Below are 17,737 nucleotides of genomic sequence, written 5' to 3' on the forward strand. Positions count from 1 at the left end.
CCTGAATAACATCCTTCACCTCATCCATCTGCCAACAGGATCAAGATAGCTGATTCTGTCTCAAGACTCCCCATGTTAATGTCTGATCTCTCACACCATCTGCTGCCCCAGCTGTCTGCTCCATGGAAGGATCTGTCTTGATTCACACTTTCATGGGGGAAACTCACTTCCGTTCGTCGCTGCAAAAGCCTGGACCTGCCTGGGCAGGATTTCTTGTGCACGTGCCATCTTCTGCCCATCTCCCCATGGGTGACCTTCATGTCACACTATCTGTAATGCTCCAGAAAGGTCCCTGTTGGAGGGGAAGGAGTGAGGAGGGCAGTTTCGGCTAAAAGCTGGTCTTTGATCTACAGAGGTGGGAGCGCGGTAAAGCTTGGAGGTGGGAGAGCAGGATGAATTGCCTCCATGTGAAGGGAAAGTGATAGTTTAGGTATGGGGATTTCCTAGTTTATTGATCTTTCTGCAAGAGATGGCAGGGTAAGATCAGGTGTTGGTAGTTTAAGATTATATTTATAAAGTATTTATTTCTATTTACATCACAAAAATCCCGTAAGTTGGGTCCTGGCCCCCGAACAACACCTCCCCCAGGCAGGGGAGAGCCTTGGCGGTGGGCTGGGGTCCCGGAGGTGCCTTCCCTGGGACATCCCTGGTATGTGCCCGGCAGTGGCAGAGCTCTCACCCTCACTCCCTGCCCTTCCCCAACCCTCTGCTTTGCCCCCCCTGCAGCTTAAACTACTTCTTCCCTGACCAGTGGCTGGACAGCCCACCATGTCTTCCCAAAGGAGGCAATTCCTACCTGCCCCATCTACCTCTGGCAGGGGGGAGCCTGCCATCTCAACTGGCCGGGTCACCCATGTCCACACAGATGGGTCACCCTGCTTCAGATCTTGGTCCTGCTGGAGGGAAAAGGAGGGCTCTGGGGACGGCTCTGCGTGTCACCTTGTGCAGGGCTGTCCTTCCCAACCAAAAGCACATGGGCCACCTCCACTATCCCAGCCTGGGAGCCCCAGGGGACTTGTCCAAAGGGATTCCCCCACTCTTAGGACAGGACACCGAGGGTCCCATCCCTGCGGGGAGTGTGCAGGTTCAGGTGGCCGCTTCCAAAGCCTGATGGGAAAGTTCCTCAGGAGCCGGGGCTCGTTGCCCTTTCCCAAAAGGGCTGCCACATCCCTTCTCCTCCCAGTAGGACAACAGGCTTGAAGCAGGTCAGAGGGGCAGGGGAGAGGCTGGTGGGGATATTGGGGTGAGGATGGGGCTTCTTTTTACTGTTGTAGCTGGTGTTTTCTCACTGCTCTTCCCCCACTGCAAAAGCGAGTGCCCACCTCCTTCCCACCCTGCCTCCATTGGCACATTAATCCAGGAGGCTTCCCATGGCAGAGGTGGATTCTCCGAAAAGACCTTCTCCTCCAGCCATCACCGCTTCCCACCTCCCCCACCAGCAGCTCTTCCTTTTGTCCTGCTCTCATCTCTCACTGATGGGGGGATGCTTTCATTTGGGGCTTCCCAAATGGCTGGCAGCATCCAGCACAGCTCTAGGCAGGAAGGCAAGCATCTTCCTCTGTGCATCTCCCAGGCACCCCCCCCAGCTTTACTGTCACCCTTCGCAGCTGACCTTTCCTTGCACAGCACGGCTGTGCCTTGGCTCTGCCGCACTTCCCCATGCTGTCTGTGGTGGGTGTGTGTGGGGGGGTGGGGTGGGGGGTGGAAGGTGTTGGACATGGTGCCGTCTTCTCGTTGTTACACTCGTGTCATGGGGGGCACGGAACAGGTAATGATATGGCAGGCAGGCAGAGGCTTGCAGGGACCTCCTTGCTGCATGTCAGGTGCCATTCAGCTTGGGTTTCATGTCACGGAAAGGGTTTTGGGATCCTTCCTGAGCCCCTGCTGGTTCTGCCTGGCCTCGCTGCAGCTCCTTGGGCATCTCAGCCCATTGCTCTGGCCTGAAGCTGCAGCGGGGCTGCTCCTCCCAGGCCCGTTTCCAAGGCAGGCAGCAGCTTGCCCATCCAGAGCAAACTCCCCATCAAATGGGTTTTTTTCTCCCCTGTGATGCATTTTAGAGCCCTGGAGGTCAGCTCGTGCCCTTTATGGAGGGAGACGTGCCTGCTCAGGGGCGTGGAGGGGCAGAGCTGCGGCTGGGCGAACCAGGGTCCCAGGCTGCAATATCCTGGCTCTCCTGCCCTGGGCAAGGACTAGTTGGTACCGTCCCAAATTTCAGCATAAGGGGATAGGGGGGGAAACACTGGGTGCTCCAGGGGAGAGGGGAGGCTCTTCCAGGGCGGAGGCAGCTTCTGGCAGGGACAGGACCCGTGTCTGCCAGGGACCAGACATGGGTTCACTGGACACGGCTGGGTGGTGCTGCCCATGCCGCAGGTGAGGGGCAGCCGCGGGACAGGTGTCCTCCAGCTGGAGCCAAAGCATGCCTCAGGCCAGCAAACCTGCAGAGCTGACGGCTCAGCTGGGGGCTGCTGTGCTTGGGGCCAAGGGAGACACAGTTCATGGACTACCCTTGCCGTCTTACTGGCTCTGCTCTTGCCAGCACCACACGTTCCCCCAGACAGGCCCCTGTTCACCTCTTGCCTCTGCCACCACAGCCTCCCAGGACATGGAATGCAAACCTGAGCTTTAGGCACAACCGTGAGCCCCATCAGAAGGGAAATTTCACAGGGGAACGGTGGTGTGGAGGGCAGGCGAGCACTGGTGGGCAGGCTGGGGGCCTGCAGAGGAGGGAGGCCACCTTTCAAGCCCTCTGGTTCCTGCTGGCAATGGCAGTGCACCCGGGCACCCCTGCCCTGTGCCTGGGGTTTGGCACCTCGGGTCCTAGCTGTCCGCGTGCACGTGAGGCTTGTTTGGTTCTGAAATAAATGTGGCATTTAACGCAAACACCCCCGTGCCACTGAGCTCTCCTTTCTGGGGTGGGTGGGCAGGGTGGGTGCCTCCAGGCTGGCAGCACCAGCAGTGGGGAGGCCCACAGTGGCCAGGGTCTATGGGCGAGGGGGCTGTGCCACTGTGGGGGCCGCTGGATAGGCCGCACCGAGTACCGGCACAGGGTACGGGCACCGCGCACCGGCCCTGGGCTGCGCACAGGGGGACTGCGCTGCCGCGGGGCCGCCAGGCCGCACCGAGCACCGGCCGGATGCCGCCAGGGGGCGCCGCGCGCCCTTCCCGCCCCACCTGGCACGCAGCACAGGAGGACGGTGGCGGGCACCCCCCGCCCCTCAGCCGCAGGATTGGTCAGCCTGGCGGAGCAAGGCGCGAGGCAATGGGACTGATTGGCAGGGCGGCCTCGCCTTCCGATTGGCGGAGAAGGCGCCGCGCTGCCGCCCGGCGGTGGTGTTTGACGGACGCCCCCGCCTCCCGCCAGGGAGGGACAGGCGTCTCGCGGGGCGGGGCCAACGGCGGCCTTCCGCTCCCGCCCTGCCGCCTCCGGGCCGCGCGCCTACTTCCGGCTCATCCGCGGCCTCTGATTGGCCGCGCGGGGAGGTTGGCAGCCTGGGGGGGCGGAGCGGCGCCTGGGCAGGAGGAAGCAGCCTCGGCGGCGGCGCTGCCGGCGCGGCAGCGGGATGGATCTGTTCGGGGACCTCCCGGAGCCCGGCTCCTCGGCGGCGGGTGAGGGGGCCGCGACCCCTGGGGCGGGCGCTCAACCGCCGTCCTGCTCTGCTCTGCCCCGCCCCGCCCCGCCCCGCCCTGCCCCGCCCCGCCCCGCCCCCCCCCCCCGCAGTCCCGGGGCGGGGCCTCACCCAGGTAGGGCCTGACAGGCCGCGGGGCTGGCGGCGAGCGGCAGTGGGCCCTGCCAGGTTTGCTTCAGCGCGGCCGTGGGTAGGGAGCCTCTCTGGGGGGAGGCGCTGGCTCCGCGCCCAGCTGGCGCGCCGCTACAGGGAGCGCCCCGGGGTGGCGGTAGCAGCTGAGGGCTCCCAGCGCCTGAGGGTCGGGGAGGAAGGGAGTGAGGGCAGGGGTGAGGGGGCGGCTGCAGGAGGGGGTAGCTTAAAAATCGATGGAGAAATTACAGGGCTTGGGGGGGGCGCGTTCCTTTTTCCCTGGGACTTGTTCAGATGCGAGTGTTATCCATGTGGTTTAGGCCATGCTGGAGCCTTTCCCCTCTCTGTGCTGCTGCGGGTTGTGGGTCTGTGGAGAGCTGTAATGGTGTTACCTGAAATAATTGGTGCTTTCTGGGCCCTTCCTATAGCATCTTGATTAGGCTGCTGAGGGATGGAAATGCAAGTTGAATGGATTCCTAGAAAAAAACAAAACTAAAAAAGGCTGTTTTCAAGATAAAAGTTCACATCATCCCTAGGCAGGTGCTTGTTTTGTTCATGTAGGAGCTGCCTAAATTAGAGATGGAAGAAAGGTAGCCAAGGGTCTCCTCAATTACCCCACTTGCGCTTGTCTGTCGGGCAGTCCTTCCAGAAACCAACCCCTGAGTGCCTGCAACAGGTCCTGACTCTGCTCTGGTGTCTTACAGGGAAGGAAGCCCAGAAAGGGCCTCTGCTCTTTGACGATCTCCCACCAGCCAGCAGTGGTGACTCAGGTATGGGTGTTCTGCTCCTGCCATTAGTTTGGCTTCCCATGTTTTCTGCATCAGCATCTCCTGCAATGAAATTTGTGTAAACCCTTTTCTTCATTAGACAGGATAAAGACAGTCAGGTTATCAGCACTGGTGTGCAGGGTAGCTGCTTTTCTCTTCTTGTGTTTTTTTTTTGGCTAACCGGAATTTTATAGTTGCTCCACATATACTCCACAATATGTTCCATATAAATATTCTCTGATTTGTAAGGGCTGAGTTTGCCCCCACCATCCAGTAACAGAAGTTGAAATTTGGCTCGCTTCGGTGAACTGGCATTTTATAATTTCCGCACCTCAGGAGGGGTGTATGCAGAGCATTATTCCCTCAAATGGACAAAGGTTTTTAATTCTTCTTGCCTTTTTCTTGTGCTCCAGGAAAAGGAGGCTCTTTACTCTTTGATGATCTTCCACCAGCCAGCAGTGGTGACACAGGTAAGGAGCTGTGTCAGCTCACCAAGCCTCTGCTGACCTGCCCTTCTCAGAAAAACTTATTGATGTATCCTGTGGTGTTGGATGCATGGCAAGTTAACCTGGTATGTGGGTTGGCTGATGCTGGTTGTGGTGATCTGTTTGTGCCCCAATTGTTTAAATCAGGATTCTGACTCTTTAAAAATAAAATTAGGTCTCTTCCTAAAAGTACATCCCTCAGATGTCTTTTGGGGACCCCTATTGTCTGTGCCTGAAAGCTCCCTGCTTTGAGAGTGAAAGTATGCACATGCTCACTGAGAGTGAAGGCAACACTGGCCTGGTGCTGCCAGTGCCCTGGCTTCTGTTGCTTTTCTGCTGTGGGCACAGACTGCCTTCTTGTTCCTAGCTGTAAATGTCTTCTAAACCGGACTTCTGGTCTGGCAAGGCTTTCTGCATGCAGCCAAGTGTTTGCTAGCACCTGGGAGGAGATAATATAATTCACTATACCATACAAGAATAAATCTTCAGAAGGAAAAGGCTAGGGTTCTGACGTCATGGGAATCAGATTCCTCTTGCTAGCTTTAACTTGTAACCTGTCTTCTGAAACCCCTAATAAACATGCACATTCAGAGTAATAAAATACATTTCTTTACGTTGTTGTGGGCACAACTTGTAGACACAAAAAATAATAGTAATAATAAAAAAAATTAGAAGTGTTTCAACCTGAAACATTAACTTCCTGAGCAGTTAACGGCAAAAAAGCCTGGTAGCTAAGAAATAAACTGCGGGTTGGCGGGAAGAATCAAGAGCCTGCCAGCCAAACACAAGTGTACATTGCGTGACCCTACCTCAGGCACAGTAAAGTGATCAAATCGGTGCTTGCTGGGTTGGACAGTTATGTGTGCCGTGGGTTGTACATGCTGAGTGAAGCTGTGCGTGCGCATTTGCAGTCAGTTAGTATGTCTTGTTCAGTAACAGCTCCAGTCACTTAATACTGTGTGAGTGTGCAAGTCTGCACTCCTGAGAGTGCTTTAGTATAAAAGGAATTGCTGGTAAATTTATGTAAGTAAAACGGAGCTGGAAGACTTCAGCCACCTGCATTTTTGCTCTCTTTCAGCCTCCAGCACTACTGAGCAGGTCTCATCAGCAGGGAGACATGGGAAAGGGGAGAAGAGAAAGTCCTTGGAGGAGGAAGAGAAGAATGGCAGGGAAGAACTTGTGGAAAAGAAAGTTTGTAAAGGTTTTCAGACAGTTTGAAAACAAATGTACTCTATTTGTACTTTTGACGTTGGGCTGAGTAAGTCCAGACCAAAGCTAAGCTTTGGTTCTTCAGTCTGCTTGCATTTTCAGCCTCTTGTAGGGAACAAACTGCTGTGGCGGTCTGTGGAAGCCCCTCGAGCTCCCTGGCACTCTCTGCCCTCACCCAGGCCATCTTGCTGGCCCTGCTGAAGTGGCAGAGGCTGAGCAGCAAGCACCTCGGCATTTGCAGGATAAGTTCCTGTGCTGCCAAGAGGGGGATTGGTTGTGAAACCTCTAGAAGGCTAGAGCCGCACGTTTCTTTTGCCACATCCCCAAATCTCACCACTGGGTGGCTGCCAAGAAAGCCAGAGAGGGAGAGACTTGCTGTTACATATAGGGCATTTGATTTGAGTGTAGGTGCCTGCATATTATGTTGCAGCTTTGGGAATAAGATGTGTTCAGCTGTACAAAGGAAAGGATGTGTTCTGGAAACAGCAGACCCTGATTTCTTGTCCTTAGCACCCTCTTTAAAGCTGTGCTTTGTATAATCTGCAGGTTCAATGCCACATGCTTCCTCTGCTGCCCCCTCCCCCCCCCCCCCCTTTTTTTTTTTTTTGTAAGAGCCCTGTCTGATACCCAGCAGTCGTGCTTGGCTACAGCTATCTGCCAGAATGGGGACAAGTAGCTTTTATAGCTGCTGACCTTGGGGGCACTTAAAAACCTATGTTACAAAATAAATATATCCTGTTCAGCAGAAGACGCCAGATGTTTCGTTGCAGAACATGGGCTGTACTTTGCTGCAGTGCCAGGATAGGGTTCTGAAAGCTGAAAAGTGTTTGCTGATTTGTTGGTTTTTAGCCTGAGCTGAGGAGACAGAGGCGTTTGATTTGCGTGCATGTGTCTGCTTTGTTCCTCTTTAGGGTCAGTGGGCGTTCTTGGATTGAAGGGTTATGTGGCAGAGAGGAAAGGTGAAAGAGAAGACATGCAGGATGCACATGTCATCTTAAACGATATCACCGAGGAATGCCAGCCTCTGCCCTCCCAAATGTAAGTGGGCCCCAACTGCCAGAATAAAGCTGTGGATGGCAGCCATCACAGGGGTGAAGGAGCTGCAGCTTGCTTCAGCTAAGCCCATGATATGATGATCCTTTTTAGTTTGAGCAGCTGATGCTCTTGACTACACCTGTGTCATGGTGTGTGGTTTGGGCTTGTTATTGGGAGACTTAGGTTGAATCATTAGCTGTGTTCCTGGGAAAATCACAGGAGATATAAGTGTGTGTAGAGGGAGTGTGTATATTTAAAGGAATGCTCTCAAGCATCATCCTGATACTGGATTTAGCTTCTGAACAAATACTGTCCTGAGAGCTTCATGTGCTGAGGGATCTGAGTTTCTTGTCTGTAGTGTGGTTTCAACAAGTTTAGGCATTGAAAGAACTGTAGGATTGGTTAGACTGATGTCTTTGTAGAGCTGGGGAGTTGCAGTGACCTTAAGGTGAAATGTTTAGCTGCTTTTATGCCAAGTTGTGGTCTATAAACTCTCTTCTGCCCTTCATTTTCTTGAGAGGTGGAAAATTACAAGAAAACTCTCAGCTCAGTGCTTGCATATGTAAACTGTGTAAATGTTTGAACATGTGAGCTTAGAGACTTGCTACCTTTGTGCCCTGGAGTGCAGTAGTTACTCAGTCTGGCTGACAACACGGCAGGGTGTTAAGAGACAAATGTACTCGATCCCACCCTCTGGTTAATGGCCTTTCTTAGCCCTGTTCTGCTACTCTTTGTTTCCTCACAGCACACGTGTCTCGTACTTTGCTGTTTTTGATGGCCACGGGGGAGTCCGAGCCTCAAAATTCGCAGCACAGAATCTGCACCAAAACCTGATTAAGAAATTTCCTAAAGGTGAGAGGAGTGCAATAAGGGCTGTAGGACAACAATCGACTTTTCTGCCTTGACATTATGGCAGTGGGTAGGGAAACTGATTTGTTTGGGTGTAGTTCTACAGTTCCCATCCCTTATTTGCAATGGGCTTGCAAGACTGTGCTTTCCCCCTGGGGAAGAGGGCTGGAAGCCTTTTTGGCACAAGGGTACAAGTAGCTGTTTGTGAACTGCTAAGCAAGTGTGAGATGCGCTGTTGCCAGTTTTGGCAGTGCCACTTCAAGTGTGAAAATATGCCCGTGGGGGAGAGGGGTATGTCATAAATTCTCCATACATGCTACCGCGCAGATTTTTGGTAGTGTGAGCCCAGGACATGCCCTAGCTGCTCTGCGCAGGGTCTGAGAGATGCACTTGCCTGATTGAATGTTGGATGGGCAAAGGGAGGGACTGGGGTAGGTCAGATATGTTTTAGCTGAAGCTTAGTTGCTGTTTTCCCTGTCTGACAGGTGAAGTAGTCAGTGTGGAGAAAACTGTGAAGAGATGCCTTTTGGATACCTTCAAACACACAGATGAAGAGTTTCTAAAGCAGGCATCCAGTCAGTAAGTGTAAATGCTTCCCATGTGTTTGTATTTCTTAGCTTGCATCTCACAGGCCTTAGTTCTCAGCAGGGCAGAGGAAACCTTGAGTCATGTCTATGCTTTGGCGAAACCCCATACAGCTCAGCTGTGCCAGGCTGTAACTGCCAGTTGAGTGCCTGCTAGAGCTAGATCGTGGCATGTTCTGGTCTTACTCTGTGGTAAGCAGTCTGTAGGACCCCTTAGACTAAAATACATGTTCATGGTAAAGGAAGGAACCAAAACATGACCAAGAATGCACCTCTGTCCTTACCAGGGCATCTTGTTTGCCTTCATTTTAAAGACTTACCATGTTGCTGAAGTGACTTATCCCATACTGCCTGAGATGGGATCTGTGTGTTGATGGCATCAAAGTGTGGCAGGAGGGTATCTGTAGAGCAGTACTTTGCAGGCTGCTCTGTGCAGCTTTCTTTAGAGCTGCATTCCTGTTAGTGAGTATGTGCTTGCCAGGCTGGAGCACATCTCTGAGATCATTTTTAATGCCCTGTGTTGAAAGACTTAACTCTCCCAATATAAGTTTAAATCTTGCTTTCTTCACCTCTTTTGAAAACAGAGATGTTGATGAAGAAAGTCCCTCATCTTAAGCTTGTTTCTAACAGATTATTTTAAAATGAAGCTGAAAAGCACAGCAGCTACTTTCTGTGGGTTAAATGCCAGACTGCCTCCCAGCTGGGTTTTGAGTACAAGCACCCTTACCTTCTGTCAGTCTCTGCTGAACTGACACACCAACTGTGTGGACTAGGGAAGATGTAGATTGCATTTAAAATACAGTCACTTTGTTACCAGTCCTTTACATGTTTGGGGTTTCTTTTCTGATTTCATAGTGACACCTCTAACAGAGATGGAGAGACTGTTAATGCATCTGATTCTGAGATTCCCTGCAAACTTTCAATTTTAAGTAAATTGCAGACTGGTTCAGTCTCTTAAGCCTAATCAGATCAACAAGTTTGACCAGGCAAAAGGAAAAAGCTTCCTTCAGTCTGTCACAACAGTGTTATTCCCAAACCAGTCTCTGTTTGGTCAGAAACATGACTTTACGACAAAGGCGCTACAAAGGATCGCTAGCAATAGCTGTATTGATGATGAAATGAATGATCTTCAGTCAGCCACACCTTCAAAGTTAAGAAAAAATTGGATTAAATATGTATAGAAATCATCTCTCAAAGCTAGTTTTGGTAAAGAGTGGCATCCTAGCTGGGGCTTCATTGTAGGGAGGACTAGTCTGGCAGCTGTAATCTAAGAAATGCTTCTTGTTTTACCTAGACCTCTAGAGATACAAGCTTAACTACAGCAAGTGAAATATCAGGAGAGTGACTGAACAACTAGTGTTACTGCTGAGGTGGGGTGGTGAGATCTGAGATGGGTGGGCAGGGGTGCTGTGAAAAAAGGAAGGGAAATGAAAGCAAAAAGGAAGGCAACTGCTGCAGTCCTGGCTGTGCCTTCCCTTTGCTGCAAAGAAGGATCTTCCCAATGAGGAGTTTGGGGTGCTTGTTTGCTCGTGATGCTATAGCTTCTGGGCAGTCATTGGGGCTAAGCCTGTTCCAGCCACAGCTGAGCTTTCCTGGGAGCTGAGTGTAAGGTAGGGTCAGTGTGGGGACCATGGCTGGCAGTATTTGAACCAGTTGTGCATTGGCCATGCATTTAGAAGGTGGTAGTCTGTGCAGCTCCTCTGTCCTTGTCCAGCTCGCTATTTACCACCAATAGTTTCCCTAGCTGCTTGCAGGCAGCTGCTGGGGACTTGTGCTAGCTGACTGCTGCGTGTTGCCATGTGACACTTCCTTGAGTCCCCAGGAGCACTCTGTAACTAACTTCTTAAATATTGTTTTCTCCCCTTAGTAATCTCACTTTTGTTCCCTTCAGGAAGCCAGCCTGGAAGGATGGCTCCACAGCTACTTGTGTCCTAGCTGTTGACAATATTCTCTACATAGCCAACCTCGGGGACAGCCGGGTAAGCAGAATGGAGAAGCCCACTGCTGGCATCTCAATTCCTCAGAGAGCTTTATTCACCCTGAAAGGCAACGTGTTTGTGTGGGCTACCCAACTGTTCCTAGAAAAGCATCTTGTTTTGGGTGGGTGCAGGGTGTTTCTGTGTTGTCTCCCATAGTGTAAACCAACTGTGTGTGATAGCTCTTGGTGGTGCTAAATATTCCACAGTATCTAGAATAGAATATTTCATTTGGAAGGGACCTACAATGATCACCTAGTCCAACTGCCTGACCAATTCAGGGCTGACCAAAAGTTAAAGTGTATAATTAAGGGCATTGGCCAAATGACTCTTAAACACTGACAGGCTTGGGGCATTGACCACCTTTCTAGGAAGCCTCTTCCAGTGTTTGACCACCCTCTCGGTAAAGAAATGCTTCCTCACGTCCAATCTGAACCTCCCCTCATGCGGCTTTGAGCCATTCCCATGCATCCTGTCGCTGGATCCCAGGGAGAAGGGATCAGTACCTCCTTCTCCACGTCCCCTCCTCAGGAAGCTGTAGAGAGTAATGAGGTCACCCCTCAGTCTCCTTTTCTCCAAACTAGACAAACCCAGACTCCTCAGTCGCTCCTCGTAGGACATACCTTCCAACCCCGTCACCAGCTTTGTTGCCCTCCTTTGGATGCATTTGAGTACCTTAATGTACTTCTTAAGTGGTGGGGCCCAGAGCTGCACACAGTACTTGGGGGTGAGGCTGCATCAGTGCTGAATACAGTGGGATAATCCCCTCTCTTGACTGGCTGGTCATGCTGTGTTTGATGTGGTTTGCCCTCTTGGCTGCCAGGGCACACTGCTGGCTCCTGTTGAGCCTCTGTCGACCAGCACCCCCAGATCCCTTTCTACAGGGCTGCTTTCCAGCCACTCCTCTCCCAATTTATACTTGTGCCCAGTGTTACTCCATCCCAGGCACAGAATCCAGCACTTGGACTTGTTAAATTTAATGCCATTGATTGCCTAATGCTCCAATCTATTTAGATCCCTCTGCAAGGCCTCTTGTCCCTCCAGAGAGTCAACAGCACTCCCAGTTAGGTATTGTGAGCAAACTTGCTAATGGTGCATTCAACTCCTGCTTCCAGATCACTGATAAAAATATTGAACAGCACTGGCCCTAGGACTGAGCCCTGAGGATCACTGCTGGTGACCAGTCACCAGCCAGATATAGCTCCGTTGACTACAACTTGCAGCTCTCTCTCAGGAAGTTCTTGTTGCTGCAGTTTTGTTGTTGTTTACTCATGAGGGTCTTTTGTCAGCACAGGCGATTCTGTGTCGTTATAATGAAGAGAGTCAGAAACACACAGCCTTAAGCCTCAGTAAGGAGCACAACCCTACCCAATATGAGGAGCGTATGCGGATACAGAAAGCTGGAGGAAATGTCAGGTAAGTGCATAAAGGGTGTGAGTGAGTAAATCTAAACCCTGGCCCAACTTTGGGCCTGAACACTGAGTTTCTGGAGTTTCCTGAGCCCAGCGCTCATGCTAGTGAGAGCCCGGAGAGAATCTATTGCTGCCTGTGGGAGGCACAGTGGTGCCTGAGATGTCTAATGATTCAGTGGCTTGAGTTGGTTGGTGGGGGCTGGTTTCCCAGGGGCTTACAATGGTGACGGGGTGCTGTGCTGCAAAGGCAGGAACCCATGTGAAAGCCTGGCAGTCTGATGCAAGCTTAAATGTCCGATGGACATGCTTAAACTTGATGTACAGAGTTGGACCTACAGAGCTGGACTTGACCGTTTAAGAAATTATCACTTGCTGCATGCTGTGGCATTGAACAGAACTCACTTCCTTGCCTGCAGCATCAGCTGTCCCTCCTTGTTCTGTAAGAGGTGGGGTTGGTTTGAGAGGGTACAAGAAGCCCTTGATGTCAGCCAGTGTTGCTCCCCTGGGGGTTAGCTGATGCACTGAGGTGGTCTGCAGTAGGAGGGAGGTTTCTGGAGCCAGAGCAGGATTATCTTAATGTTGCTGTGCATGTAGGTGTGCATGGTGTTTGGGCAGCTGTGTCTGATTCCCTGGCTAGGTTCTCTCCCTTCTTTGAAGGCCGTTTCTTGATTTAATGGCATTCTCACAAGAGAGGACTTGGTATAGATGAAGTATCTTGGTGCCTGCGCAGAGGCAGAATGCGCCCCAGGGTGGGGAGGGGTGGGCTTAGTTCTGTCACGCTGCCATGTCTGGAGGGCCTTGTTCCCCTTATCTTTGGAGAGCACATGCTGCTGCTTATGCTTAGCACTGATCTATCTTTGCACACAGGAAAGAGACGGGCCAGTGTCTGTTAGCTCTTTTCAGAACTGGGGGAACATCTCCTTGGCTGCCTGGGAGCCTCTCCCACTGTTGGCAGCTCAATATTTTGGACCTATGAGATAAGTCGCAAAGTGTGTGAGCATCAGATCTCTTCTCTGTGACGTGCCTCGCTGCTTGCTTTTATCTGAAGCAGGGCTGGCTGGACTATGAGATGAATGACCTCGTGTCTTTCCAGAGTGCACAGAAGAGCCTTTTGGGGGAGAAGATGCTTGATTGTTGGAAAGGTGGAGTGTGGGAAGCTGCTTCTCCTGGGGCAGGACTCAGTTAATTAGAAAAGTTTAGCAAACAAGACTTCTTCCTAAGGAGGACTAACTCTGGTTTCACAGAACTGGTTGCTGCAATTGGTGGTTAGTAAAGACCAAGTGATCAGGAGAAAGTGCCTTGGTCCTCGCTCCTTGGAACTGCCCCCAGTTGAGCCAGTCCATAGGCGTTGGTGTCCTGACAGGCAGAAGCCAGGAGGGGCTGCCAGCTCAGACCTTGTCTTGCCTGCTGCCACTCTGTGTTTCTACTGAAATGCAGTTTGCTAGATACCTTACCAAAAAATAATCTGTGAATTCAAACCTCTGCCTCCAGGAGTTCAGCTCAGCATATAACTCTTAATTCCCTGGCTTGCTAGGCTAAGCAGGACTTGAGTTAGGGCAGGGAGATGGAAAACAGCCTTGATTTATCCTGACTTAATTTCTTTGTCCCCCTCTCCACTTGTTTCCCAAAGCTCACACAAATATGTAGAAAGGGAAGGGGACTTTGAAGGGAAGATTTGAACTTGCTGGATAAGTGGGTCAGGATTTCTGAGACAGCTGAAGGCACCTTGAAGAGCGTCCATCTCGCTGTCAGTGCAGTGCGATGTGCATATATGGGGAGGGCTCTCCATGTTTTCTTTCTTTGTGCAGGGACGGAAGAGTCCTAGGAGTGCTGGAGGTTTCACGCTCCATTGGGGATGGCCAGTACAAACGCTGTGGTGTTATCTCTGTGCCAGATATCAAACGCTGCCAACTCACGCACAACGACAGGTAAAGCATGCCCACACAGAAGGGGGTTGGCTGTGTCCTAGCTTTGCTCGGCAGAAGTAGTGCAAGCTGCATGACCTGTATGCTTCCTGTTAGGGTGGAGGTACTTCAGTCTGATCACCCAGAATTAGAGGATGCCCTTACTGCTGATGTCTCCCTGCTCCTGTTCCTTGTTGGTGTAGTGGGATAAAGCTGCTGCCTTGCTCTGCCAAGATACTGTGAAGACTTCTCTTGGAGAAACCAGCCTCGCAGCAGTGATAACATACACAAGCCTTAGACTTCCTTCATGCTCTGAATAAGTTCACACACCAGTGTTCAAGCAGTTGGTTAAGGCTTTAATTCTTGGATCCCTATTCTGTCCAAGAGTTGTTTCTAGCAGCCATGGTGCCCACAAATACCATTGCAGTCAGCTCTGATATTTGAAGATTTGAGATACTTTTCTAATGTATGATTGGCATTGGCAAACTGCTGTGAGCTTTTATGTCTGTATGGTCCTGCAGGCTCTCTGAGGTGAGAATGTAACCCAGTACTACTGCTTTTTCTGAGATTAGAGTTCTATATCCAGTGATCCACTAAAATATTTCTAAAGATATTCTGAGTATCAGGCTCTGAAATGATGTCTTCAGAGACATGCGCTGCTCTGGCATGCTGACTACCTTCTGTGGTATGGTTGTAGTTTCCTTGTCTGGTGACTCTGGTTAGGGCTCCTGGTTAATACAATCCCCTGTGCAGGCAGGGAGTGCACAGCAGGCTGTCTCCCCCATCCTCTGGTGGGGAGCTATGAGGCATCTCTCCGTGCCTTGGGCTTTGTATCCGCTCAACCTTCTACAGCCTGTGGCAATACCTTGTGGCAGTTTTCCAATCACAGTTATGCCTCTATTTCTGGGTTAAGCTGCTTGCTTTTCTTTTGAATATTTCTATTTAAATTAAGTTATCGCATACCTCAGGAGTATGGTAACGTCAAGAATTTAGAGGCACATAAGGTATTAAGCTGGCTGTGTTTCTCTATTTCCTTGCATTAGCTACTTCACAGGGAAACTACATGAATGAAAAGGACTCAAAGGAAAGAAGCAGTTCCTAGAGAAATAATGGAGCTTTCCAGCAGGGTGTGGTGCATGATCTTGCCTAACGGTGCAGTGTCAGTAGGACTGCCAGGATGTCCTGATCTAGGTCTTAACATTGTTTGCCTGGCTCTTTGGCTTGTACTTTGAGTTGCCTCAGTTCCATGAATGGTAGGTTCTGGAGCACCAGGGGGACTTCTGGTGCTTCCAAGGGATTTTCAGATGAGCTTTATGGCATCTTCCCTTTGGATTGGAGCATGGGTACTCACAAAACAGCTTGGAGAGGTTTTGCTGTAGCTGGGGAGCCAAAGATTCAGCCTTGAAACCTGTCTCTGCTTGATTTCCAGGTTCATTCTGATAGCATGTGATGGCCTCTTTAAAGTCTTTACACCAGAAGAAGCTGTGAACTTCATTGTGTCCTGCCTGGAGGTGAGGAGAAGGCAGCATGGGGGCTGGGTTTGTCAGTGCAGGGGGCACGAAATGGAATGACTCTGACTTGCAGAAATGTACTTCTGCCAGGGTATCCTCCCTTATACCTGAGGTTGTACTTAATTGTTTTGCTTCCCCATGTTTGGAAACTACCATGTGCTTGCACGTACGTACTTTGCTGGGAGCAATCGGTGTTGTCCTTCTTTGTCCCAACAGGATAAGAACATCCAGACAAGAGAAGGGAAGCTAGAAGCAGATGCTAGATATGAAGCTGCGTGTAACAGACTGGCCAACAAGGCAGTACAGCGAGGGTCAGCAGACAACGTTACGGTCATGGTGGTCCGGATAGAGCACTGAGAGATGAGGTGCGGCAGCAGGATCCCCAGCTTGCAGCGGATGTAAGGGAAGGGAGAAGTCAGTGTGTGTGCATGTGTGGCTGGGGGAAGGAGGGTCCTGCTGGATGCTCTTCAGTGTAAATAAAGTTGTTTCGGTTTTTTTTTTCTAGTAGTTTTAGCTCACTTGGCTAGCAGTGTTTTCTAAGCGGCTGCCACAGTGGATCAGCCTATGCGGAAATCTCTTGTCCTGTCAACCCCCTGTGAATGTCTTGGCAAACCAAATAAACCCATTTGGCAGAGGTGCTAGCAAGAGCAGGCATCTGTGGGCATGAACTCTGCCAGCTGTTCCAAACAGTGCAGTTCTGCTGTTCTTTTCTTTGAGCTTTGTATGAGGCCCTGGGAGGGTCCTGAGCTCTTAGGACTCGGTGGGAGCTCCCGGTTGGGCTGTACCATATGGGCTGTGCCATACCCCAGGCCACCGGCTTGGGATGTGGTGCGGGCTGTCTTCTTAGTGCCAGGAAGGAAATATTTTGATTCTGAAGCTGGGTTGTGAGGTTGCATGCAGCTGAGTGATACAAACATTGCTGTGCAGAGCAGCAGTGTACCTTCCCTCTGCTTGCAGAAGACACTGAGGTTTTATCTTAGTTGTTGATATGGCAAAAGTGGCTGGAGTTTGCTCCTGATGTTCACTGGGAAATTGTTTTCACCAAATGGACCTGCCAGGCAGCAGAGATAAGGGCAAGCTTTGTGCTTGTCTGTGCTATCTGAGGAGCAGGCATCTCGGGTTCTAGGTACTTGTTGCTATTAAGTATCTGGTATCTCATCCCATCCCCATTCCTCTACCAGCTGTTGCTGCAGAGAGTCAGTGTGCTGTTTTCCAGAGAAACTCTGGCTTAAGACCAAATGACGGTGTGAAAGCTAAACTCATTAGGCTGGCAAAGCACTTACATTTCAGATTACGCAACTTTCCCCTCCTGTGGTGCAGTGAGGGAGATGAGTCAGTGGGCAGTGGGTCTGTGCAGTGGTTTCTTGCGCAACCTCCTTGCTCTGCATGAGAAACAGTGCAGTCCCAGAGAGAGATTGGGCAGGTTGGTGTGGTGGTGCGTGCTGCTTGTGCATAGTCCTGTGCAGGGTTGTGAGGCTTCCCGGGCTCTTTTCTGCTCCCTGTGTTCCCTGGAGCTTTGGGAGATGGTCCTGGATCCTGGGCTATCTGTTTTCTTGAGCACACAAAAACTATCCTGTTGTTTGGGACAGGTGGCTTGACTTGTCTTTCATCTACTTCTGCTACAGCAGAAGTCAGTTAAAGTTCATGGGCTTATGCTAATGGTTAGGCTAACTCGGCCTAGCTCATGCTAACTCTTTACATCTGCTGCAGAGCACTGAGGAAGGAAGTGGGCCTCTGGCACATATTTTGGGTAGCGCTTGTCCCTGCTACCTTGTTCTGGTCCCAGCTATTCCTGCATACTCTGATGTAAGGTTGCATTGCAGGATGAGCTGAGAGGGAATTGCCCGTGTTAGCAACACGCTCTGCTGCTTCTGCTCTTGAAAGCCAAATTTGGAGAGCCAAGATAGAGTAGCATGGAGTCTGTTCAGTCTGTGGCAAAAGAAACCCTGATGGCAGATCTCAGAAGGGCAATTTGCCCTTCCTTCTTGCCTCCCTGCTTTTCACAGCTCTTGCACTGCGGAGAGCTGTGTACTGCACTGCAAGAACCGAGCTAAGCACCCATCTCCCTGGTGCTGTCTCTAGGAGATCCCTCTTTCCAGCACAAGAGCTGGTGAGAGAACTATCAGCTTGTCCTTCTCTGACTGTCTTCTCTCCCCCTCCCTCCTCTTACAACTCTTCTTTCCTTCACTTTAGAAAGAGTACTGAAAGCACAGCTCCAACTAGGAACATAATACACGGTGTTACAGTACA

At 51.1% G+C, this 17,737-nt stretch overlaps 1 protein-coding gene across 2 annotated transcripts; it reads left to right on the forward strand.

The window, feature by feature from the left end:
* Positions 1-3,560: 3,560 nt before the first annotated feature.
* ILKAP (ILK associated serine/threonine phosphatase) lies at positions 3,561-16,130 on the forward strand. Of its 2 annotated transcripts, none has more exons than XM_075716319.1 (12): positions 3,561-3,606; positions 4,460-4,525; positions 4,936-5,004; positions 6,086-6,208; positions 7,128-7,254; positions 7,997-8,103; positions 8,586-8,679; positions 10,576-10,663; positions 11,955-12,076; positions 13,881-14,000; positions 15,406-15,487; positions 15,704-16,130. In XM_075716319.1, the coding sequence occupies exons 1-12, from the start codon at positions 3,561-3,563 to the stop codon at positions 15,842-15,844; spliced, it is 1,185 nt and encodes a 394-aa protein (XP_075572434.1). In that variant the 3' UTR covers positions 15,845-16,130. The 2 variants fall into 2 exon arrangements, with proteins under 2 accessions (XP_075572434.1, XP_075572433.1); XM_075716318.1 differs by having other exon boundaries at positions 4,936-4,992.
* Positions 16,131-17,737: the final 1,607 nt, after the last annotated feature.

The sequence above is a fragment of the Pelecanus crispus genome, chromosome 9 (assembly GCF_030463565.1).
Source record: "Pelecanus crispus isolate bPelCri1 chromosome 9, bPelCri1.pri, whole genome shotgun sequence".
NCBI lineage: Eukaryota > Metazoa > Chordata > Aves > Pelecaniformes > Pelecanidae > Pelecanus > Pelecanus crispus.